Source organism: Sinocyclocheilus anshuiensis, unplaced genomic scaffold (assembly GCF_001515605.1).
Source record: "Sinocyclocheilus anshuiensis isolate Anshui unplaced genomic scaffold, SAMN03320099.WGS_v1.1 scaffold1127, whole genome shotgun sequence".
Taxonomy (NCBI): domain Eukaryota; kingdom Metazoa; phylum Chordata; class Actinopteri; order Cypriniformes; family Cyprinidae; genus Sinocyclocheilus; species Sinocyclocheilus anshuiensis.
The window spans coordinates 937,930-961,560 of NW_015546115.1; the positions used below are offsets into that span (position 1 = coordinate 937,930).

General features: G+C 39.5%; 3 protein-coding genes across 3 annotated transcripts; all 3 read right to left on the reverse strand.

Moving 5' to 3' along the window:
- Nucleotides 1-407: 407 nt before the first annotated feature.
- LOC107700821 (alpha-lactalbumin-like) lies at nucleotides 408-2,539 on the reverse strand. The gene is made up of 5 exons (XM_016502633.1): nucleotides 2,367-2,539; nucleotides 1,755-2,018; nucleotides 1,124-1,184; nucleotides 831-878; nucleotides 408-625 (listed from the first exon to the last, which is right to left on the reverse strand). The coding sequence occupies exons 1-5, from the start codon at nucleotides 2,503-2,505 to the stop codon at nucleotides 550-552; spliced, it is 588 nt and encodes a 195-aa protein (XP_016358119.1). The 5' UTR covers nucleotides 2,506-2,539; the 3' UTR covers nucleotides 408-549.
- An 11,076-nt stretch (nucleotides 2,540-13,615) lies between these two features.
- On the reverse strand, nucleotides 13,616-17,970 carry LOC107700802 (uncharacterized). Its single transcript, XM_016502617.1, has 6 exons — nucleotides 17,790-17,970; nucleotides 16,646-16,858; nucleotides 16,459-16,519; nucleotides 16,070-16,111; nucleotides 15,570-15,668; nucleotides 13,616-13,943 (listed from the first exon to the last, which is right to left on the reverse strand). The coding sequence occupies exons 1-6, from the start codon at nucleotides 17,968-17,970 to the stop codon at nucleotides 13,616-13,618; spliced, it is 924 nt and encodes a 307-aa protein (XP_016358103.1).
- A 2,651-nt stretch (nucleotides 17,971-20,621) lies between these two features.
- LOC107700822 (lysine-rich arabinogalactan protein 19) lies at nucleotides 20,622-22,936 on the reverse strand. The gene is made up of 6 exons (XM_016502634.1): nucleotides 22,898-22,936; nucleotides 22,324-22,522; nucleotides 21,609-22,220; nucleotides 21,437-21,497; nucleotides 21,230-21,271; nucleotides 20,622-20,998 (listed from the first exon to the last, which is right to left on the reverse strand). Exons 2-6 carry the CDS (start codon nucleotides 22,502-22,504, stop codon nucleotides 20,929-20,931), a joined length of 966 nt encoding a protein of 321 aa, XP_016358120.1. The 5' UTR covers nucleotides 22,505-22,522; nucleotides 22,898-22,936; the 3' UTR covers nucleotides 20,622-20,928.
- Between the last annotated feature and the right edge of the window lie 695 nt (nucleotides 22,937-23,631).

Sequence of the window (23,631 nt, forward strand, 5' to 3'; positions counted from 1 at the left end):
TTAGGTAATTTTCCTAATTTTTAGCTCATATTTGTAGCACCAGAAAAACAAAACAGCTGCTGCATGTACATGTAAAAAATGGTTATTTAGTTGTTCTGACTATACATTTCTCAGTTACCTTACAGCCTGTTGTTTATCTCAGTACACAATAATCAAGTGTGTGCTATAATTACCTCAGCGCCAAAATCTGTTTATTAACAAGCATCTAGTGGATGTCCTATGTACTTAGTATTTTGCCTGTACTGAATACTGCCTAATGGTAAATAACTTATTTACCTTAACGTCTTTGTTTTCCATCCGATTTGGATTGCCTTTGGCAATAAAATGGACATAAACATTCAACGCGAAACGTTCAACATCAGACTGCAGAGACAAACAGGCCTTAATTAAATTCATGAGCACAACACTGCTTTTCAAATGGCTTTAATGACTCATACAGTACAAAACACAAGCTACTTGTGCTGGGATTTTGTTGTCTTGCAAGAAAGCTACGAATACAAATGCACATAAATGCAAAATTAAAGCAGGGTGCTAATAGAGGTCAGGACTCTAGGGCGCTTGACAGTTGGCAAAGTAGGAAGTGGCCTTCATGGTCATACACTCTGGCTGGTGGATCAGTGAGATCCTGTCAAAGGAAAATAGGAAACATGAAAATATGATTTTTTTAACTTTTTTTTTTTAGAAAAGCTGGTTTAGTCAAGCCAGTGATATTAGCTATTGCAGTGATCTCAATACCAATTTTTTAACATACTGTACTTGCATGCAAACATAGTAAATTCGTGTTTTCCATTAATTGCTGTATTGAATTGGTTCTTGTTTCATTCACTTACATTTCATGGATGTGTCTAGCAGTTTTGGGGTCAGGAATCGGTGAAGTTCTGTTATAGTCAGATAAACACAATATCAGGACACTTGCACTCACCTGCTTTATGAGGATTCACTACTAATATAATTTCTACATCATGGAATAAATATTAATACTACAGTCTGCAAAATTAATTAATTAATACATATACAAACAATGATGTATAATGTTATAGCACAGTTAATTAAATCATACTGCACTGGATAATATATGATAATATCATTTTCTGAAGTTTGTATGTTCTATTCAATTACTCACACTGCATTTATAAGGGCCTGGACACAGGCTATGTCATCACTGGTGTTATCGTCAATCAGCTCTGAAAAGGAGAACAATCATATTTAATTTTAGAGAATATTTATGCATATAAAAAAGTCTCTTCTGCTCACCAAGGTCGCATATATTTGATCAGATATACAGTAAAACAGAAATATTCTGAAATAATATTACAGTTTAAAATAACTGTTTTCTATGTGAATATATTGTAAAATGTAATTTATTCCTGTGATGCAAAGCTGAATTTTCAGCATCATTACTCCAGTCTTCAGTGTCACATCATCCTTCAGAAATCATGCTAATATGCTGATTTGCTGCTCAAGAAACATCTTGAAAAAACAGCTGTGCCGCTTAATATTTTTTGTAGAAAACATACTCTTTTAAAGGATTCTTCGATGAACAAAATGTTCAAAAGAACAGCATTTATTATCATCGAAATCTTTTGTAACATTATACATTTCTTTACTGTCACTTGTGATCAATATAATGCATCCTTGCAGAATAGAAGTATTCATTTCTTTCACAAGAACCCCAAACTGGTTCTGATCACCCTGTCGTGGGTTATTTTGCCGTATCGACCAGTGCATCAACTTTTCATATTAAATATACTCACTGTCGCAGGACAGTCTGCAGAGGTTCAGTGCACGACTTTGAGCAGAGTTGCACACCACATGGTCGCTAAGCTGGAACAAGCCATACAGGGTCCAGACCTCATCGTTGTCCCCATCACTTTCATTACTGGAAGAGCCACCTTCACTTTTTCCTCCGGGAGACCTACCACGGCGAGGACCGGGACCTCTACGAGGCTCTTGTGTCTCAGCGATCGTCTTAACGGCGCTGGTATTGAAGCCAGAGGTCAGCTGGACGTGACACACGACTGTAAAGAGAGTTTTCGTTCATTTCAGTCATTTTTGAAGAATATTCTATTCCATACAACTTAAACCGAACCTTTCAGTGAACAGTTCTTAAAATAGCCATTTAATTTTCTTACCATGAAGAACATATTTAAAAAAATTTAAAAACCTTCTTCCACTATAAATAACCTTTTATGGAATGGAAAGATTTCATGGACATTAAATGTTCTTCATTGAACCCTCAATGCCAATAAAGAACCTTTACCTTTGCAGGTGACTATATGCTCACCTGCAAACTACTTAAACAGTATATGAATCTACACAGAAGCAGTGATCGGTATCTAAAGCTCGGGATGTAAATAGAGACTCACTCTGTGCCAGCACGTCTGCAGAATTGGGGATTTGCAGAGTCAGGCCTCTTTCAAGCTGCTGCTTCAGCTCACATTTACTCAAAATCACGCCGTCACTCACGCCGACCGCTAGAAATAAAACAACCACAACTGCCAACATCTTCACGTCTGGATGAATTCTCACGATTTCGGTGTGTTCCTCTTACAGGGAATCATTGCAAGTTGAGTTTAGATATATAGCCACCTGTTCCCCTGAGAGAGGCCATCTATATGTGGATTATGTGAAATAAGAGTTTGAAAGGTTGTGTGTCAGTGTGTAGGAGGTTTTAAGGCACTTTGTGTTCTGTATGAAATGTTTCGGCTTGGTTTCAGTGCATCTGGGTTGCACAGATTAACTAGGGAAAACACAATGAAGTAAAGTACATCTTTTCAGAGTCCCGTCTGAAGAATTATCTTTGTCAGCAAGGATCGGATGTCATGTATAGATTATGTGACGCCTCTAGACGACAGCAAGAAAGACCTGGAAAGACTGACTGGTACACGAGACAATGCTGGGTGGACCGCTGAATTTAGGTTCAATAAAAATCAAATAAATTTTGGGAGGTAAAGCATTTTGTTGTAATACAATGATGCAAGCAAAATGTGAATTTGCTTTGTTCTGGATCAACATGACTAGTTTGTTTGTCACCATGCAGGGTGAAAAGCGTGCCAATGCATATAGGTCAGGAAGTTTGGGATTAAAACTAGTGCACATATTATAGAAAAACTTGTCAAACCTTACCATGATATAGGTGCATATTAGAGACCGGGATACTGTGCAAATAAATTAAAATATGTACAGTTTATGACCACTGTTTGCACAGTAATATTTTTTTTTCTATGAAATTATTAGTGAATAAAGAATCTAGGCCTATATGCTCATGCAAAATGCTAACACCTAAATTTGCTCTTAGCCTTGTTCTAATGTTGATTAATCCAAATTATCAATAAGTATGCAGATTTTAATAAGGGAGCACGTGCACACAGCTAGTAAAATGCATTTCAAATTAATTTCAAAACGAACTTTCCGTTCAACTTTAACGCAACCTCCTTTTCTCGCATGCGTGGAAAGATGTATTGTATGTCAAAGTGGCTTAACAGAGTACTTTGTCATCAGGTGTATGTGGTTCTTGCATACACATGGATTTATTTTATTGCGGGGGCATAGCCATCATTTCAAAAGTGAGGTGGACAGAAATGTAAAATGTAGCCTACTAATACTTTTTTCTTTTTAATTGACAAGTTTTATTTTTCTCTTATTTATTATTTTTAATTGTCTAAGAAATAAAATACACTGCTAGACAATAAGCAGTGATTCGTATTCAATCATATTTTTCTTATATTTTCCTAATGACAATTTTATGATTTGTTTATATAACATTTTTTTCCATTTTTATCACAGAAGGCAGCAGAATAGTTTCTATAGTGTAATAAATGCTATTTCAATTAGCACTGCATTATTCATATACTTTTATACTTGAAAAACACACATAAATTAAATATTGTTGCAACAGTGTGTTTAATGTCTTCACGTTTCATCAGCCAAATGTTTTTATGGGTTTTATGGTAAGACACACCAATTTTCATTATCAAGCAACAAAACTAGCTGTTTTGTACAGCTAGAAATAGCTGGATGTGGATGAGACTGGAAGCTAGAATTTATAAATGGCCGCATCCGCTCTTACGGGAAGAAAAATGTGGTGGCTGGATGATTTTGTCCATATTAGGGATTTCCTGGCACATCTAAGTTATTACTTCTATGAGTCCGTCTTGTACTTTCTGCACTAGAGCGCCCTCCAGTGTTGAGTATGAATGAAACATACACTGCATGAGAGTGTTGAGCGCTGTGGGATATTTACATCGCCTCATTCTGGATACAAATAAAAATATCAGGTCATGCACAAACTATCCTGTCTCTTTGATTGTAAATCTAGATTTATTCACACTGGCCCTTGAAAACCTCTATGTGAACACACTTGCCCCCCGCGTATTATACACCCATGTTTTATTGTAAAGGTTTTAGTTTAAAATTATCAATCATTTTCATACATTAATTTTAAGTACAAATATGTGCAAATGCGCTGAATGAAAAAATGGTTAAGTTACATATTTTAGTTTTATAGAATGGCAAATGTCTTTAATTTTGTTCTGCATTTATTGAAATAAAATGAAACATGAAACAACCCACTATACAATCAGAAGATTTCAACATAGGCTACCATATGATTATGTCACAGAAGAACACAAAACTAAAATCCACAAGCTTACTTACATTATAAGTGCGGATGTCAGGGCAATAAATAAATAAATAAATAAAATACAGTGTACGATATGAGCCCTTTCACCATTCAGGAATTACTATTGGTTTATTATATTCTCCAGCAGGTGAGGTGGAAACTGAGATGGGTCTTGAAGTTGAGATTGTTCTGGAGCCTTTGGTGGAGCTTAATTGTGGAAGACAGGGTGGGGCTTGTGGGGAGGTGTGTGGGGGGGCCTGTTGTGGGGTCTTCTGGTGGAGGTGGGGCTTGAGATGGAGGCTGCAGTGGGAATTATGGTCAAGGACAGGGTGGAGCTTGAGGTTGAGGTTGTGGTGGGGCTTGAGGTTGAGGTTGTAGTTGTGCTTGAGTTTGAGGTTTTGGTGGAGGTTGTAGTTGGGCTTGTGGTGGAAGTTGAGGTTGAGGTTGTGGTCGGGCTTGAGTTTGAGGTTTCGGTGGAGGTTGTAGTTGGGCTTGTGGTGGAAGTTGAGGTTTCGGTGGAGGTTGTAGTTGTAGTTGGACTTGTGGTGGAAGTTGAGGTTTCAGTGGAGGTTGTAGTTGTAGTTGGACTTGTGGTGGAAGTTGAGGTTTCCGTGGAGGTTGTAGTTGGACTTGTGGTGGAAGTTGAGGTTTCAGTGGAGGTTGTAGTTGTAGTTGGACTTGTGGTGGAAATTGAGGTTTCGGTGGAGGTTGTAGTTGGACTTGTGGTGGAAGTTGAGGTTTTGGTGGAGGTTGTAGTTGGACTTGTGGTGGAAGTTGAGGATGAGGTGGAGGTTGTGTTCGGACTTGAGTTTGAGGTTCCAGTGGAGGTTGTAGTTGGGCTTGTCGTGGAAGTTGAGGTTTGGTGGAGGTTGTAGTTGGACTTGTGGTGGAAGTTGAGGTTGAGGTGGAGGTTGTAGTTGGACTTGTGGTGGAAGTTGAGGTTGCAGTAGCAGATGAGGTGGAGGTTGTAGTTGGACTTGTGGTGGAAGTTGAGGTTGAGGTGGAGGTTGTGGTTGGGCTTGAGTTTGAGGTTCCGGTGGAGGTTGTAGTTGGCCTTGTGGTGGAATTTGAGGTTTTGGTGGAGGTTGTGGTTGGGCTTGAGTTTGAGGTTTCGGTGAAGGTTGTAGTTAGGCTTGTGGTGGAATTTGAGGTTTCGGTGGAGGTTGTAGTTGGACTTGTGGTGGAAGTTGAGGTTGCAGTAGCAGTTTCGGTGGAGGTTGTAGTAGGGCCTAAGGTGGAGTTCACATTGGGGATTATGGTGGAAGTTGAGTTTGTAGTAGAGGTTTAGGTGGAGGTCGGCCTTGAGGTGGATATTGTGATGGGTCTTGAGGTTGTAATGACTGGAAGACATGGAGGTGGCCTTAAATGTGGAAAGAGGGGCCGGTGTGCCTCACACGTACTGAACACCAGCAAAACCAGAGCCAACACCGACATCTTCACTGGAAGACCGCTGTCCATCTCTGATATCTGGAGATTAAACACAGGAAGTTAAACACACTTTAATTGTTTTACATTTGAGATGCACATTTGACATTATGATGCAAAATTACTTTGTATATGTCTGGAAATAAAGCCAAAAACAAATCACCGTTTTAATGAGTTTAGGCTGACAAATCACCAACAAATCAAGAACAAATTACCATTTTAATGGGTTTAGGTTGAAAAATCTATATATGAGTAATTTAGGAAATAAAAGGTTACATTATTTTAGGTATCTTGCAAACAAACAAACAAACAAAATAATTATATAAACTTTATTATATGACATTTTATTATATTTGTTATAAAAATGTCTATTAGAACTGAATGCATAAATTATTTCACAAATAACCACAAAACTCATTTAAGCCAAATACAAACTAGTGCTGTCAAAATTAGCGCGTTAATGCAGGCAATGAATTTTTCCAGTGTAACGGCGTTAAAAAAATATTTAATGCAGTTAACTCAGGGGCGGAGCTAGGGTTGGCCAACCCTACTCACAACTGCTGCTTCTGTCTCTTTTTTCTTCACAAGAATTGCATTTATTTAGACGCAGAACCTCTTTACGACCACATCAGACAGGAGAGTTTTCAGACGCGCGCTCTAAATTCGCCTCAGCACCTGCTGGCGCGAGTCAAACGAGCGCGGAAATGGTACAGGTGATGAGGAGCTTCAGTAGAACAAGTGAACTGCGGTCAGATGAGATGTTGTCAGGCCATATGTCAGTAAAAACTAATTTTCCTGTCCTGTCAGTCATTATACTGTGCTCATAGCGCATGCTCTTTTTGCACGCACAAATGTGGCGATGCGTGCTGTAGCCTGTATAATTTCATGTTAAAACGCGAATGAAACTACGAGCATGCATGTCAGATCCGCGTTACGTTCAGCAGCGGCAGCTCTTAAAGTAATAGCAGCCAAATTACCTCATAACCCAGCTGCTGTCTGTTCATCAAAGAATAAAAGAAAAAAGAGGAAATCAATAACTTTTGTAGCTTTAAGGATTCATCTATATTTAATTTAGAATTTAGTGTTTGATAACATTATAACATTTCTGAATATTTCTTACTTGCTGAAGGGCACAGGTAAATATGACATTTATTATAATGGGTTTATGTGAAGATTGTTTTAAGTTCACTTAAATTAGAAGTTATTTTTTAAAGTCTAATAAATGTTAAAATTGATAGCTCTTATACTGTAATGTTTAGTCAACATTACATATAGTCAGTGGTTAAATATTAGGAAAGAAAGAACAATTTCCTAGATACATCATTGTTTTGGTCTCAGTGATACCTTTAGTCATAAAAAGATGCCATTAAACAAATATTAAAAAATTTACACTGTCTTTATGTTGTTTCTACATTAATTTGAAGATTGAATGTGAAATTATTGCAATATAAAAGTATATTTAAAAACTTAATTAATTTCAGAAAAATGTGCGAATAATTAGTATTTTTTTTATTGACAGCACTAAAACAAACTCATTTGATTTAGCAATAATATAACTGATAATATATATAAATCTCTTACCAGATGTTCTGTTGTTGGAGATTCAGATGAATGAGAGTCTTCAAATGTTTCCTAGACTTCACTGTCTTCTGTATGTGACCCATCAGACTTATAAATATTTGAATTGAATATTTTGATTCATTCCACCATTATTGATATTTTGTCAATGTTTTTTTATATATATATGTATACATGTGTCAGCTAGAAGATGATGGGCTCTCCCTGCTGAGTTTTGGTTCCTCCCAAGATTTCTTTCTCATCCTCCCTAACCAACCGTTCGGGAAGTTATATAAATATTATGTTTTTTCTGTTTTTAGTTGCCTTGTAGGAAATTTAATTGAATCTTGGGTAACACTTTACTTAAATCCTTTATGTATAATACATTATAAAGGGTTATTAAATGGTATAATGCATTGTAATTATTCATAATGTGCATTGTAATACATTATATCTTGTCGTAAATAATTGTAACCGAATGTAAAATGCATAGTGTAACAATGAATTGATTAGTGTTATAATGTATTAACTGTGGTTACAATTATTTCTGAGATTGTACAATGCATATAAGGTGCATTACAAGGCATAATTAATGTATTAACATTTTTTTTTATAAAGTATTATACATAAAGGCTTTAAGTAAAGTGGTACAGAATCTTGTATTAAATTTAATTGAATTAAGGGCTATATTGACATCCTTGTTCTCAAAAGAACTGTCTAACAACAGGTTTATATACCAGATTCGCTGCAAAATCAACAAGGCTGCAATTACTGTGCAACAACTGCAGTTGTTGTCATGCTATTCATGTTGTATGCAATCTCTCTAATATTTGCCAGTTAATATCATACATAAAGAGTTGCTGATGTTCAGGTATTTTTATATTCAGTTACATTCATAAATTGTATCTTACTGTTTATTCATGAGGTCAAAGTTTGGCTGGTTAGCATGGGTCAGTTATTGAGGTCATCTCTTTCATGCTGCTCCAGATCGTTAAAACCTGACTATTTTTCTTTGGAAGGATCGGTTTTCAGGGTGGACCTTCTCTGTTTTTGCCCATTTAAAACAATGCAATGCAGTGCATTTTTGATTACCTGACTATGAAACGTATATAATTCACAATCAAAACCAAAACCATGCCGTTTTGTATTCAGGACCGGAACGGGTTTTGCAACCTTATGACGTCATATTGGTTACAAACAATTATTTAGCTAATCCGGATTAAGTAAAAAATTAAGAAAAAATCATAAGAAAAAACAATGAATACCGTGTGTTACAATCAAAACAAAACAAAAATACTTAACATAAGCATAATTTTTTCTGTGTGATCGGAAACAAAAGTAAGTAATAAAGCCATGTTAATTTGGATTATTTGTAATTTAGTAAGGAGGATTTAAACTGTGAAAAATATGATTTAACATTACATTATTGTCATGTTTTTATTTTTATTTTTTTACTTATCTAAGTATTACTGACTCATTACAAGATTAGAATAAAATATACTCAACCACAGTTATAGAGATAATAGCATTTAAAAAAATAAAAAAATAAAAAAATAAAGATACTAAAATATAGTTTTGGCTGTATAATTAAAAAAATGGATGAGCTGTACTTGTGAAGAATACTTGAAACCACTGCACGTCAACACATAATAAGAAACTGGAAACTCTTTGACCATATGAAAACCAATTAGATTTTATTATTATTATTTATTATTATATAACATGTATTGTCATGCATCTCTAATCTGGTTCAGATCTTTCTTCTTGTAGTTTAGAGGTGCCACATAACCTGTACATGACATCCGATCCCCACTGAGACAAAGACACCTCTTTTGATGTGTTCTGCAAAACCATTAGTGTATTTTACTCTGTTTATCGAACCTGCTCTGTCACCCAGAAACCAAACCACAACATTTCGTACTAAACATGAAGTGGCATAAAACCACCTACATACTGACATACAACAACCTCAAACTGTTTCATTCCACACAAGTCATCAACACAAAGATGCCCCTCAGAGGAACAGGTGAGGCTTAGTGTTTTACGCTGTACTGAAGCCTGATTTGTTCACATTTGTGTAGCTGCACAAACCAATGGCGCTTTAGCCCGCCAGAAAGGGCGGAGCCGACCCTTATATAAGTCGGCTTCATCAGATCATTCGACTGAAGTGACAGTCATCGATTCGCGTGCAGCTTATAGCGCGGCAAGTGATGCAACGCTCATTCCCTTATCTCAGGGAACCAAGGTTACGTCAGTAACTGGAGCGTTCCCTTTCGAACGGTCTCTCCCGTTACGTGAGACGCTAAGGGGAATGCATCCAATCACGCCGCGCTATGAGCAGATACAGGACATCCTGCTGTGCGAGTCCAGTCTCGGAGCACTAATAAGGACCCCTGAGAACATGAGCACATTGTGCCCAAAGCTAGTAGCTGAGAAGCACTAATATAACCAGCTTCGCCCAAGGGGGAAGAGTGGTACATTAAACTGAAAGAACTCGCGCCTGTAAAGCGGGACGTCTAAGTTATAGAATCTGGCAAATGTGGACGGTGACAACCAGCTGGCGGCCGCACAGGTCTCATCAATAGAAATTCTGCTGGACCACCCTCTTGTGGAATGGACCCTCATACCTGTAGGGCACTACAAGCTTTCTGAGGCGTAAGCCAAGACTATCGCATCAACGATCCAGTGATAAAGTCGCTGCTTTGTGGCCGGCAGTCCTTTATGGCAGCCTCCAAAGCAAACAAAAAGCTGCTCTGACTGTCAGGCTAACAGGCTAGAGCGCTCTAGGTAGAGAGCACGCCCCTTATCCAGCAGCTCTTGCACAAAGGTTAGCACATGGGACACGTCACATGATATTGGGTCCAAACTTCGTGCAGAACACCAGTTAAGGAAAACCAACCATTTTAGGCTGTAAAGTCGTCTTTTAGACGGCGCCCTTGCCTCCAAAATGGTATTGCTTACTCTTGCTGGGAGCTGATTAAGCTCTCGTCGAGGCACCATACATGAAGGTTCCACAGCTCCGGCCGGGGATGCCAAATCATGCCTTTTGCCTGCGAGAGAAGGTTCCCCCTCAGCGGAATGGGCCATGGGGCTGCTGCTGAGAGCTGCACTAACTCTGGGAACCAGGCCTGTCCGACCGGACCAAGACGTGGTGCCCTTTTAAGGCGGGAAGGAAGGTTTTCAGGGCTAAGAAAACCGCCAACATCTCTAGGCAGTTTATATGCAGGCATTGCTCCGGGGGTAAACCAGGAGCTGAACGCCGCATTGCCCTCCAACAGGGCGCCCCAACCCGAGTTGGACGCGTCCGTTGTGACTACCTTCCTTCTGGAGGCCATTCCTAAACTCGTTTCTGTTTGGAACAGGCGAGAGGTCATCCAGGGGGCCACAGCCTTGATTTAGCGTGGTCTACCCTGACAGGAAGCCGTCCCAGGCACCAGGCATGAGGTGGAATGCGGGCTTTGAGCCAAAACTGAAGGGGCCGCATGTGAAGTAGGCCCAGAGGAATTACAGAGGCGGCGGCCGCCATAAGGCAGAGCAACCTCTGAAAAACCTTCAGGGGGCGTGTTGTCCCTGGTTTGAGAGACGCCGCCAATCGCTGAATAGTCAGGGATCGTTCCGGCGTAATCCATGCCCGCATTTGGCCGGAGTCTAAAATTGTTCCCAAAAAGACAGCTTGCTGTCTCGGCAACAGCTGACTCTTGTGCGGGTTGATGATCAACCCAAGGCACTCTAAGTGGCTGAGTAACAGCTCTCTGTGAGCAGCCAACTCCCGTTCTGACCTGGCTAGAACCAGCCAATCGTCAAGGTAGTTCAAAATTCTGTCTCAGAGGGGAAAGAGCTAGAGACAGTCCAAACGGAAGGACAGTTATTGATAGGCCACTCCCTTGAACGCGAATCTCAAGAACGGTCTGTGATGGGGGGCTATGTGGACGTGAAAGTATGCATCTTTCAGATCCACTGTCAAAAACCAGTCCTCGGGGCAAATGTGCGAGAGGATCTGTTTGATAGTTAACATCTTGAACGACCGGTGCATAAGCGAAGGGTTCAGACGTCTGAGATCCAGAATGGGTCTGAGCCCGCCATATCTCTTTGGAACGAGGAAGTAGCGGCTGAAAAGCCTGACTCGCTGTTCGCTGGGGGCACTATTTCCACAGCGCCTTTTGCAAGCAATGTCTGCACTTCTTGTCGGAGAACAGAAGCAGGAGAGTGCTTCGTTGTCCGGAACAGAAGTTTGAATAACGCCTCTGAAGCGAGGTGGCCTGCAAGCAAACTGAAGCGAGTAATGCTTCATTGTTTTCATTGCTCACTGAATTGTTTTGAAAACCCAACTCGACACTCCCGGAATGGCTGCTCAAGTCGTGAAACGGGAGGCGAGTGGGTTTATTTTTGCAAATGAGAGCTCGCCGAGAGAAGGCGGGGAACTTGCATTCGCGTGAGTGTGAAGAGGAAATTTGCTCTTTATTGTTTGTGGGTCCTCTATCGCAGCGGCAAAACATTCGGGTACGCGCTGCACCTGCAGGACGTGACCCGCTGGAAACGAAACTGGGATGGAGGATGAAAACGAGCTGTGTTGCAGGGCGTTCCAGCCGAGGCGAGAAAAGAGCCCCTCCTCTTCCTCTCTAGTGCATCAGGACGGCTTAGGTGGCTCAGGGTCCAGCAAAACTCGTGGGTTGGGGACCTTGACGCTTCGGAAAGGGGAAGCGTTTCGCCATCCAGGGGCGCTGCTGCAGCCCAGGCTTAGATTTCCGTTGAGGCTGAGGCAGGCTGAGTGACGGGATTCTTCTGACGGCCCGCAGCTGCGGGGCCAGGGCGCTTGGGGAGGAAGTGACGGAGCACCTGCGACGTCCTCTGAGCCTCCGAAAAACTTTCTGCAAACCCGTCCACAGCGGGGCCGAACAGGCCCTTTGGCGAGACCGGTGAGTCGAGGAAAGCCATCTTCTCAGTGTCCCTGATCTCAGTGAGGTTTAACCAGAGGTGGCGCTCCAGCACCACCAAACTGGCCATGGTCTTGCCGGTCACCTGCGCCGTTGCTTTCATGGCGTGCAGAGTCAGGTCTGTTGCTGTGCGCAGCTCTTTGAAAGCCTCTTGGTGTTCTTGGCCAGACTCTTCCATACTGCGAAGAAGCTTGGCTTGAAACACTTGGAGAACCGCCATTGTATGCAACGCCGACCCAGCCTGGCCAGCCGCTACATAAGCCCTATTGGCGAGCGCCGAGGTGGTCCTGCAGGGTTTAGAGGGATGCGCTGCATGGGCCTTTAATCCAAGGGCAGATGGCGGGCACAGATGAGCAGCAACTGCTTCCTCCAGAGGGGGAGCTTGCTGTATCCCTTGTCGTCAGCGTCGTCAACGGTGGTGAGAGCCGCTGCTGTAGAGGGATTTACTCGGGCTGAGTAGGGGGCGCACCACGTCTTGGTGAGCTCGTCATGAACTGCGGGCAAGAACGGGGCGGAGCGTTGGCGAGAGGACTGTTGACAGCTTCCCAGCAGGTTCCACTCGTCTAACAGGCTGTGGGCGGGCTCTTCCGGAGCTGACCACTCGAGGCCCAGATCCTCTACCGCCTTCAACAGGACGCGGATGAGCTCGGCGTCCGGTTTCGGCCTCAGACTTTGAGAAGGGGGAAGGACTTCGGGCTCTCCACCGAAACCTCCCCACTCTTCTGCATCAGACGCTGCCAAGCACATGGAGTCGTCAGTGATAACGTCCTCTATGATGACGTCCTCTTCAGATGCGCCAAAAGAGACCAAGTCACTCACAGCCGAAGAGGGACGCTGGTCTTTTTGTGTGAAAAACACCGGTGAGACGAGAGGACACGGGGAGGGCGGGGCACGCGGGCGCTGAGCCGACGTGACACTGCTCGAACCCGCTGAGAAGGACCCACTGCTCCGCTGTTTCTTTCTCTTAGGAGAGAAAGGAAACGGGAGAGCTGAGCGAGGGGGACCGCCTTTGTGAAAAAAGGCAATCCACGAGCAGAGACGGGAAAGACTCATACTCTCGTAATGGGAGCATGAGCCTTCAGTGAGCCTTCAGTGAGAACTCAGCCTCAGGGATCCTTGCATGATCCACACTCGCGGTTTCTTTAGAAAATTCGCTCTCTGGCTTGCTCTTCACGCGCCGGATGGCCGCAGGGAATCCTCGCTGCTTGGGCGTCTTCGACGGCGGTGAGCAGAGCTGGAGCTTCTTCTTCCTCGACTTCTTCTTCATCTCGGCTTCTTCCAGAGTCAGCGAAGAGATGATCCCCGTCGCTGAAGGATTATGATCTGATAAATGGCGCTCTGAGCCGACTTCTGTAAAGGTCGGCTCCGCCCTTTTTGGTGGGCTAAAGTGCCATTGGTTTGTGCAGCTACACAAATGTGAACAAATCAGTCTTCAGTGCAGAGTAAAACAGGAGTTTTCCCTTAGCGTCTCACGCAATGGGAGAGACCGTTCGAAAGGGAACTGGCCCGGAGTCGACATCCTCAGGAGTGTTATTGTGTGGTCCTTGTCAGCTTCAAAGTAAGCCACATAATTGCACATATAAATAACACAGTATAAGTCACTTTTAGCACAAAACATACTTCAAACTACATCTCGAGACCCCCTGTTCTCTTTAATTCTTTGCGCTCCATCTGTTTTTGAACCGAATCTTGTCCTGTATTGCGTCAATTATGAAATTGCACATATGAATATTAGTTTTAATTTAAGACTTTTTTAGGTCATTTTCCAGTAAACTCAAGCAGCTTGTTTTCTATTTATGAACAAATAAACAAGGCCCTTCTTATAAAAGGGTTTCTTTATTCGCAACATATTCATTTTAGCCAATAGTAGGCTGAGGCATTCTGGTTAAGCGTCGCGTTAGATAATTAATTTTCATGAGCAAAGCCGTCTTGTTTATTTTTCAGTGCGGAAGTAAGCTGTTTTCTGCTAATGTGCGAGACTTCTGGTTCATTAGCCACTGTAGGGAAAATAATAATAAGAATACCGAAGTGCAATAAACAGTAAAACTGTTTGCATTACAAACCAGTGTGTTCATAATTAAGATAATACGTTAAGTAACAGTTTGTAATATCAAGCAGCAAAAATGAGCTGTTCTGTACAGCTAAAAATAGCTGGAAGTGGATGAGACCGGAAGCCAGACACATTAAAATTACAAATGGCCTGCTCTTGCGGGAAAAATAAGGTGGATACATACTTAAGTTATAATTGTGAGGTAGTTTATGCTCTTCCTAGAAGTTATAAGACAATACTTTAGAACAATTTTAATAACAATACATTGTCACATGTTTAACAGGCCATTCCGAATGTCGTGAATGTTTGATTAATATATTTTCTATTTATATTTAATGTTCATAATCTACTGACTGTAAACTGATTTTTAATGACTAATAATAAGAATACATTTGATTTTTAATGCACTTTTGTTACACTCAAAACACTACAACACATTACAAAAAAAAACAAGCAAAACAATAGATAATACATTATACATAATAACAATATTAAGTTTTTAAATATTAAAAACTTCACTAAAAATATGTTTTGAGCAGTTTCTTAAAAAAATTTCAAATGAAGGTGGAGTCCTAATGGAAGAGTTAATTTATTCATAATAAGGTAAAGTATTATGAACGCACTCAACACCGACACAGTGAGATTCAAGGAACAGAGACTGCTTTATTATAATTGTAGCCAGAAATGTAAAATGCCACCAAACATCTGCAATATTACAGGAATAATATAAAGTTTATTAATGCACAAGCGCCTTCTATTCAAAGTCTTTATATGTTTAAACATGCACAGATCCCACCACCATCATAACAACCTCATTACCATTCACTCAAAGGCAGTTGCTGTGGAAACATCAGACTGTTGTGTTTTTAAAGTGACTGTATGCAGCTGATCTACTAGTATTGTTAGTTAGGTAGTCATAATTATTCTGTAGTTGACTAGTACAAATCTACAGTATTAGAGCAGGTCAGAAGAATAAAATCACTGTGTTGTTTCACTCATTGGTGTTGTTGCACTCGGACACTCAGCAAAATACAGAGAGGGAACCACAGAGTGACACTCCTTCATCAAAATGGTGTTTAATCTGTAACACAAAAAAGAAAGTCACACTTTAAACATTCAGGCCTGATTTTGCTTCTTAAACCTTTAATGCAGTTGTATTTGAGGTAGACAAGTATATTAATAAATGTGCAAAGTGAAATATTATTTGTCCCTAACTTAAGTTTCATATTTTATTACATTTTATGAGTATTAATGAGTTTACATGATTTGCTAAATTATAACAGTAGAGCATTGCACAACGTTCATGGGTTCGATACCCAGAGAAAGCAAGAACTGATAAAATGCATAAATGTAAATGTAGAATATGAACCCTGCACACTGTTGTGACAAAACACTACATCTGGTTTTTGCTGCAATTGCATGCAGGTGCTTTTTGCATATATGAAATTATAAACAATCATAAATTGATTGTTTTCAGCTTACGTTACAAGTGGAAGAGAGGTGATGTTTTTGGGTCTAGGTTTACTGTGAAGAGAAAAAAAAACATCACGTTATGAATGTAATGAAACCCTTTTTACGGTTTCAGGATTCTCATAAGTGTAAGTCATCATAGTTGGGTAAACTTATATAATGCTGAATGGACACCAACATTTTTACATTTCAGTTAGCTTCAGTAGCAAAAGGAAAATTATAGCATTACTATGACTTTACATAAAAAGGAAATGTAATTCCCTCAGCTGTTAAAAAAAAAGAAAACATAAAAAGGTTTGCTTTATTTTAATGACTTTGAAAACTGGCTCTAATGCCATCCAGTAACTATGAAATTACATCTAGATAATTCAGTAAGCAATGTCTGTAGTCTGTGCACTTACATGCTGCTAATAATGGCATTCAGGCAGGCGATGTCATCTGATACATCATCGTCATTAAAAGCTTTTGAGAAAAGAGAAAAAATGCAAAACCTTATTCAGATGGCTTATGTTGAAAGCAATAGGAATATGGCGCAGAAATTCTGAAAACACAGTTATGATTATTATGGCGTTTTCCCATCGAACTCACCAGTGCAGCTCGTGTTGCAGACATTGAGAGATGGGTTCATGCCAGAATCACAGGCCAGCTGATCACTGAGCTGAAACACACCATACAGGTGCCAGACGGGACGCCGCTTTGCATTTGCCTTTATAGAGTGGTTATTTAAGAGCTCTTTAGGTTTGGCGGGGACGGTTTTGACAAAGCTGGTGTTGAAGCCTGTAGCACCGGCCAAGCAGGCAACTGCATCAGAACGAAAGGAAAATGCATGTGAGAGTGATTGACCTGTCATCTGCACATTATGTGACATAAATGTGACCCTGGACCACAAAACCAGTCATAAGGGTCGGATTTAAAAAATAAGCTTTCCATTGATGTATGATTTGTTAGGATAGGACAATATTTGGCCGAGATACAACTATCTGGAATCTGAGGGTGCAAAAAAATCTAAATATTGAGAAAATCGCCTTTAAAGTTGTCCAAATGAAGTTCTTAGCGATACATATTACTAATCAAAAATTAAGTTTTGATATAGTTATGGTAGAAAATTTACAAAATATCTTGGAGCATGATCTTTACTTAATATCCTAATGATTTTTGGCATAAAAGAAAAATGGATAATTTTGACCCATACAATGTATTTTTGGCTATTGCTACAAATATACCCACATGCACTTTTACAAGTAGTTTGAACTGAAATGTGTGTTGGCAGTGTGTGTACACAACCACCCTATAATGATAAAAATCCACCCAGTGTTTTTTTTTATCTCGTTAAATCTTTACCCCTTTCTCAAATCAAGCCGATCTCAGATGCCTGTCTGTGTGACATCACACAGACAGGCCCCTCCCACGACAGTTTGATTGACAGTAGCGTTTCAGCACAGACTGGACTGGCGTCTTACCTTAGCTCCGCCCTGAGTAGCAGAGCTCATTAACATTTAAAGGGAAATGCTACAAAAACGGCTTGATCTGATCTGTTTTTAAAAGGTGTAAAAAAGGTGTTTTTTACACTACCATTGAGAAATTTTAACCAAACTATGTTACAGACTTTTCATTAAGACCCTAAAGAATCATATTAACTTGTGGAAAATGGGCATCCTATGACCCCTTTAAGACTGGTTTTGTGCTCCAGGGTCACAAATATAGTGGTGAGCGAAAGGAATCTGTTACTCACGTCTAGCGTTGAGATCGTTCGCGGTCATTTTGTCTCCCATGGCCCGAATCACCTGAATCTGAGCCACCTCCAGCTTCTCCTTCAGCTCACATTTACTGATAATCCGTCCCTCAGTCACACTGGACACCAGAAAAACCAGAGCAAACGCCGCCAACATCTTCACTGGGTTTATGCTCTTCATCTCTGCTGTCTGGAGAGTAAACTGCAGAGAGTGAAAGCAGAGATATTTGGGAGATTTCTTTTTAGTCAGATACAGAACATTGGTTCCAGAGGCATAATGCATAGTCCATTAAAATGTCTCATTTCATTCTAGTTTTGCAAGCAAACAAACAAATGTTAATTTCGAAACCATTTTATTTAGAAAATATGCATTAAATTGATCAAGTGACATTAAAAATTATTTTTCTCAAATAAATGCTTTTCTTTTGAACTTTGTATTCATCAGTGCATCCTGAAAAATGTTGGTTTCCACAAAAACATGAAGCAGCAGAACTGTTTTCAACATTGATAATAATAAGAAATGTTTCTTCAGCATCAAATCAGCATATTTTCATGATTTCTGAAGGATCATGTGACACTGAAGACTGGAGTAACGATGCTGAAAATTCAGCTTTGATCACAGCAATAAATTACATTTTAATTTTTTTAACATTAGAAAGTTATTTTAAATTGTTATAATATTTCTAAATATTACAGTTTTTACTGTATTTCTAATCAAATAAATGTAGCCTTGGTGAACAAAAATGTGACCCTGGACCACATAAATTTGACCCAGCCAAAAATACATTGTATGGGTCAAAATTATAGATTTTTCTTTTATGCCAAAAATCATTAGGATATTAAGTAAAGATCATGTTCCATGAAGATATTTTGTAAATTTCCTACCGTAAATATATTAAAACTTAATTTTTGATTAGTAATATGCATTGCTAAGAACTTCATTTGAACAACTTTAAAGGTGATTTTCTCAATATTTAGATTTTTTTGCACCCTCAGATTCCAGATTTTCAAATAGTTGTATCTCGGCCAAATATTGTCCTATCCTAACAAACCATACATCAATGGAAAGCTTATTTATTCAGCTTTCAGATGATGTATAAGTCTCAATTTCGAAAAATTGACCCTTATGACTGGTTTTGTGGTCCAGGGTCACAAATGACTTCTTTCAAAAAAAGTTTAAAATTCTTACAGACACCAAACGTTTGAACGCAAGTATAGATTTGTTGCTTGTTCAGAATGACCAGCAAGGCATATTCTACAATACTGAACACAAAACTTGCGTTCAGACAACTGGAAGAACCATATTATTAACCAGCATAATTGAGTCTTACCAGATGTTCATTGAGATGAATGAGAGTCTTCAAATGTTCCTCAGTCTTCAGTGTCTTCTGTACTGTGACCCATCAGAATTATATATGTTAGAGTCGCCTCCACCTCCAGCTGCACCTGTGATTTTGGTCCATCCTACAATTAATCCTGAGATTAATTTTTTTGCTTAATTCGTGTCAGAGGAGGATTGGCTCTCCCTGCTGAATTTTAGTTCCTCCCAAGGTTTCTTCATACACCCAAACCACACTGGGCAAATTCTTATTCTTAAATGTTAAAAAATCAGCCCATGTTTGCTGTGATGTGACATTCAGGTCATTTTAGCTTGTATTTTAAAAATAATTTCTGTGGCATGTCTGCAGCAGACAGATAATAGAGGTCAGAAACCACTCTTTAAAGCTTTAAATCCTCGCTGTCTTTTGTTTGGGTGGATCTGTTGGCGGGGTGAACATGACAATTCCTTGTAAAAACTAAATGCTTTTGTGCAAAAGTGCTTTTTGGGCAAGGCGCTGACATTTAAATAGGGTTTTCTAGAAACTCGTAGTGGTTTTAGACAAGTTATATAATTTAAGGATCATTTGGTAATTATGAATGATCCAAATAGGACAATTTAAATCAGACTTGATCTTTTGCATTGTCTCAGCACACTAGATGATTTGCAGCTTACATTAGTGTGTCAAAGTCTCATTCAACTTGCAAGGTTTTGTAGGAACGATGATGTTTTACTGGGAAAGATTAAAATTGAAGTTAAGCGTTTTTTGCATGCTTTTCACAATACATGCTGATCCAAAGCTGCTTTGCAGAATATAATGTTAAAAAAACGACTGTTGGTTTGGGTGGATTAAGAAGAAACCTTGGGAGGAACCAGAGCTCAATTTTAGAAATGTACATTAATCCCAGTATTAATTATGGAATGATCCAAAAGCACAGGTGCAGCCGCAGGTGGAGGAGATTCGAACATATATAAGTCTGACGAATCACATACAGAAGACAGTGAAGACTGAGGAATATTTGACGACTCTCATTCATCTGTCTCCAACAACAAAGCAACGTCTAGTAAGATAAATATTTATATTTATCAAAAATAAAAAATCATAGAACAATTGAAATATATTGCTAATTCTGTTTTAATAAAAATAATAATTTATTTAAAGTATTTGATCAATAGTTTGGCTGTTTGCATGCATTCTAAAATAATAACATTTTTATTTGCTCATATTTTCTTATATATATATTTTTTTTAAATCGTAATACTGTTTTTTTTTTTATTGCAGGGGAAAGTGTGCATCTAAAATGCATAGAATACAGATTGCAATAGATTTCAGACAACAGCTGGTGATGGCTAAGCTAAAACTTTACCACCAGAATTTTTTAAAACAATTTTTATATTATTTGCTTATTCTCTTTTCCTGCATGATGCATCATGAATATATGCATGTATATGAAAACTATGTGGCATCTTGTTGCTTTTTGATTCAAAGAAAAGAAAGAAAACTTAGAGTGGTTTGTTAATTTTATTTTTTATGATAAAGTGACAGTATTTAAAAGCACTCAGCAGCAGCACAATCATATTGGATTATACACTGATGTTTAGGTTTATACAGTGATATATGTTTAGACATTCACAGTATTACAGTAATAAACTAAAATGCACAAACTCCCTATATTCAGACTCTCGTTTAAACTCCCGCCACCATCATAATGACCTCATTACCATTCAATCAAAGACAGTTGCCATGGAAAGCATCAGACTGATGTGCATAAGGAATGCAGCAGGAAGAATCTAATCTTGAGTGAGTCTGCTCCATCTGTTTTAAACACATTCAGCAAAGTAGTTTGGAGGAACGACAGAGTGACACTCCTTCACCAACATCATCTCCACACTGTAACGCACAGAAGACACATTATAATTACTGTGTCACATGTAGAGAAACAAAAACTATACACACACATACAGATAGATAGATAGATAGATAGATAGATAGATAGATAGATATAGATATAGATAGATAGATATAGATTTCATTCAATATATATTTAAATACTTAACATTTATGATTTTGTAAAACCATAAACTATACAACTGTAAATGTGTATATATAAAAATAACTTACATCTTCTTAACATCAAATAGGATCTCTTTGGGTTTCGCTTTCCTGTTAAGAAATGAGATATCTGTACTACTTTGTTATGTAATAGTTATATTTTTAACACTTTTGTGTTATCATGCAATCTAACATAAAAAAGCATAATCTCCTTTGAATTTTAATATATTAAAACAGCACTGGTAACTAAAGTAAGCATGAGTTTGTTGTACTTACATAAAGTTTGTCAGGGCCTTCAGGCAGGCAATGTCATCAGTGATGTCGTCATCAGTCAAAGCTGGTTCGCAAAAAAAAGAAAAAGAATTCAAAGTTCTTTTATTTGCTTTTAAACATTCACATTATTGCTTGCTCTTTGATTTTTTACAGTGCAGTAATTAAAAACACTCACCAGAGCAGGTCATGTTGCAGACGTTGAGCGATGGGATCATGCCGGAATCACAGGCCAGCTGATCACTGAGCTGAAACACACCGTACAGGTGCCCGACAACTTTGGCAGCTGTGGTCGGACGTGGTTGCTGCGTCTCGTGGCCGGAGCCCCGGGGTCCTTTAGTGGGAGCCTGTGCATAGTGCTTAGGTGGAGCTCCAGCTGGAGCCTGAGGTGGAAGTCGAGATGATGGCGCTCCAGATGGTGGAAGCTTGGGTGGAGAACCAGATGGTGGAACTTTGGGTGGAACTCCAGATTGTGGAACCTTTGGTGGAGCTCCAGATGGTGGAGCCTGAGGTGGACCTCTGCGTGGTGAAGCCTGAGGTGGAGCTCCAGATGATGGAGCTTGAGGTGGACCTCTGTGTGGTGAAGCCTGAGGTGGAGCTCCAGATGATGGAGCTTGAGGTGGACCTCTGCGTGGTGAAGCCTGAGGTGGAGCTCCAGATGATGGAGCTTGAGGTGGAACTTGGGATGCAACTTGAGGTGGGGCCTGTGCTGGCTTCATCTCCTTATTGTGGACCGTGGTGTTTTTGACAAAGCTGGTGTTGAAGGCTGAGATGCTGGCCTTGCAGACAACTGCCTCAGGAAAGAAGAAAGACATAGATGAGGGTCACATAATCTGACATAAAACAGTGTAATTTGGCATCCTGAAGGGATAAGCTGCAGAACAATATCTCACGTCTGGAGATGAGACTGTTCACGGTTATTGTCTCTTCCATGACGGTGATCTGCTGGAACTGAGCGGCGTCCAGCTGGGCCTTCAGCTCACATTTATTCATAATCCGTCCCTCAGTCACACTGAATACCAGCAGAACCAGAGCAAACGCCGCCAACATCTTCACTGGGTTTGCACTCTTCATCTCTCTCTGTTTGGAAATCTGGAGATTATATGTGTTCAGTTAATCCAGGGAACTCTGATTGCATCTTGAAGTAGAGCCAATAACAGATTACAAGTATTCAGTGATTGTATATTCATTAATTAAGTATTAAATAGGTTGAGCCACATATATACAGTATATATATATATATATATATGCTAACTTAATAATATATATTGCACAAAAACAAATGATAAATAATTATTACTACATAAAAACAAAAAAAGTACATTCAATTCAGCAATTGCTTTCATCCAAGGTTTTTATTCCTTTATTTTTTACAATGACCAGCAGTGAACTTAATGATTAGTCTGAGCAACAACAACAAATAAAACCATGAAATATCATGAAGAAACGAATTGTAATGCATCTTACCAGAAGTTCTGTTGAGATGCTGCTTGTTGGAGAGTCTTCTCCAGCTTCAGTGTTTTTTTGTTTTTTTTGCTGTGGTCCATCTTATATATGTCCGACTGACCTCCACCTGCACTGTTGGTCCATCCCATCATCACGAGGAGATCATATTCCTATGATGTCATTGCTCTGAAACAGACTGAAAACATCACAAATGCTGGCCAGGAAGCTCAGGTTGTCATCCTTGTTATTATGTATTTATGTATTTATTTGCTCTCTTTTTCTCCAGTGGTTTCCAGCTGTGAGTGGAATGATGTAAAGCTGATGTTTTGATGCTTGAGTCTTTGTGCTCTGTTTGTCTTTAGATTATGATGTTCTGCATCACGCTCACCCACACCCACAAACAGCAGCATTTCCAATTCAAATAGCTGAATGCCGCACTCATCTTCATCTAGAGCCCACTGCTTGTATAATGGTACTGCTGTGACTCTCTAAAGCCTCAAGTCTTTACTCTGTTTTGTTTGGGTGGATCTGAAGGGCTGACAATGCTTAAAGGATCATTTAGCAATTGTGAATTATGCAATGAAAACTATTCAAATCAAATATGATCTTCTGCATTGTCACACCAGATGAGTTTTGTTCTCAGGAAACGTCTTTTTTATGCAGCTTTTCTGATTAAGACAGATAAGCTTATTGTCATATGTGATTGAGCTTTAATGTTTACTTTAGATGCATTACATGGTCAATCTGACAAATGT

Bases quoted from the DNA above. Each gene is read 5' to 3' on its own strand.
- LOC107700821 (XM_016502633.1), bottom strand. From the start codon at position 2,505: ATGTTGGCAGTTGTGGTTGTTTTATTTCTAGCGGTCGGCGTGAGTGAC. The intron at 1,185-1,754 runs GTGAGTATATTT...TCTCCTTTTCAG, and splicing joins CTGCAGACTGTCCTGCGACA to AGCTGATTGACGATAACACC. The intron at 626-830 runs GTAAGTGAATGA...TTCCTTTGACAG, and splicing joins GCTAGACACATCCATGAAAT to GATCTCACTGATCCACCAGC.
- LOC107700802 (XM_016502617.1), bottom strand. From the start codon at position 17,970: ATGAAGAGCATAAACCCAGTGAAGATGTTGGCGGCGTTTGCTCTGGTT. The intron at 16,859-17,789 runs GTGAGTAACAGA...GTTCTGATGCAG, and splicing joins GAACGATCTCAACGCTAGAC to TTGCCTGCTTGGCCGGTGCT. The intron at 16,520-16,645 runs GTGAGTTCGATG...TTTTCTCAAAAG, and splicing joins CTGCAACACGAGCTGCACTG to CTTTTAATGACGATGATGTA.
- LOC107700822 (XM_016502634.1), bottom strand. From the start codon at position 22,504: ATGAAGAGTGCAAACCCAGTGAAGATGTTGGCGGCGTTTGCTCTGGTT. The intron at 22,221-22,323 runs GTGAGATATTGT...TTCCTGAGGCAG, and splicing joins GAACAGTCTCATCTCCAGAC to TTGTCTGCAAGGCCAGCATC. The intron at 20,999-21,229 runs GTAAGTTATTTT...TGTGCGTTACAG, and splicing joins CTATTTGATGTTAAGAAGAT to TGTGGAGATGATGTTGGTGA.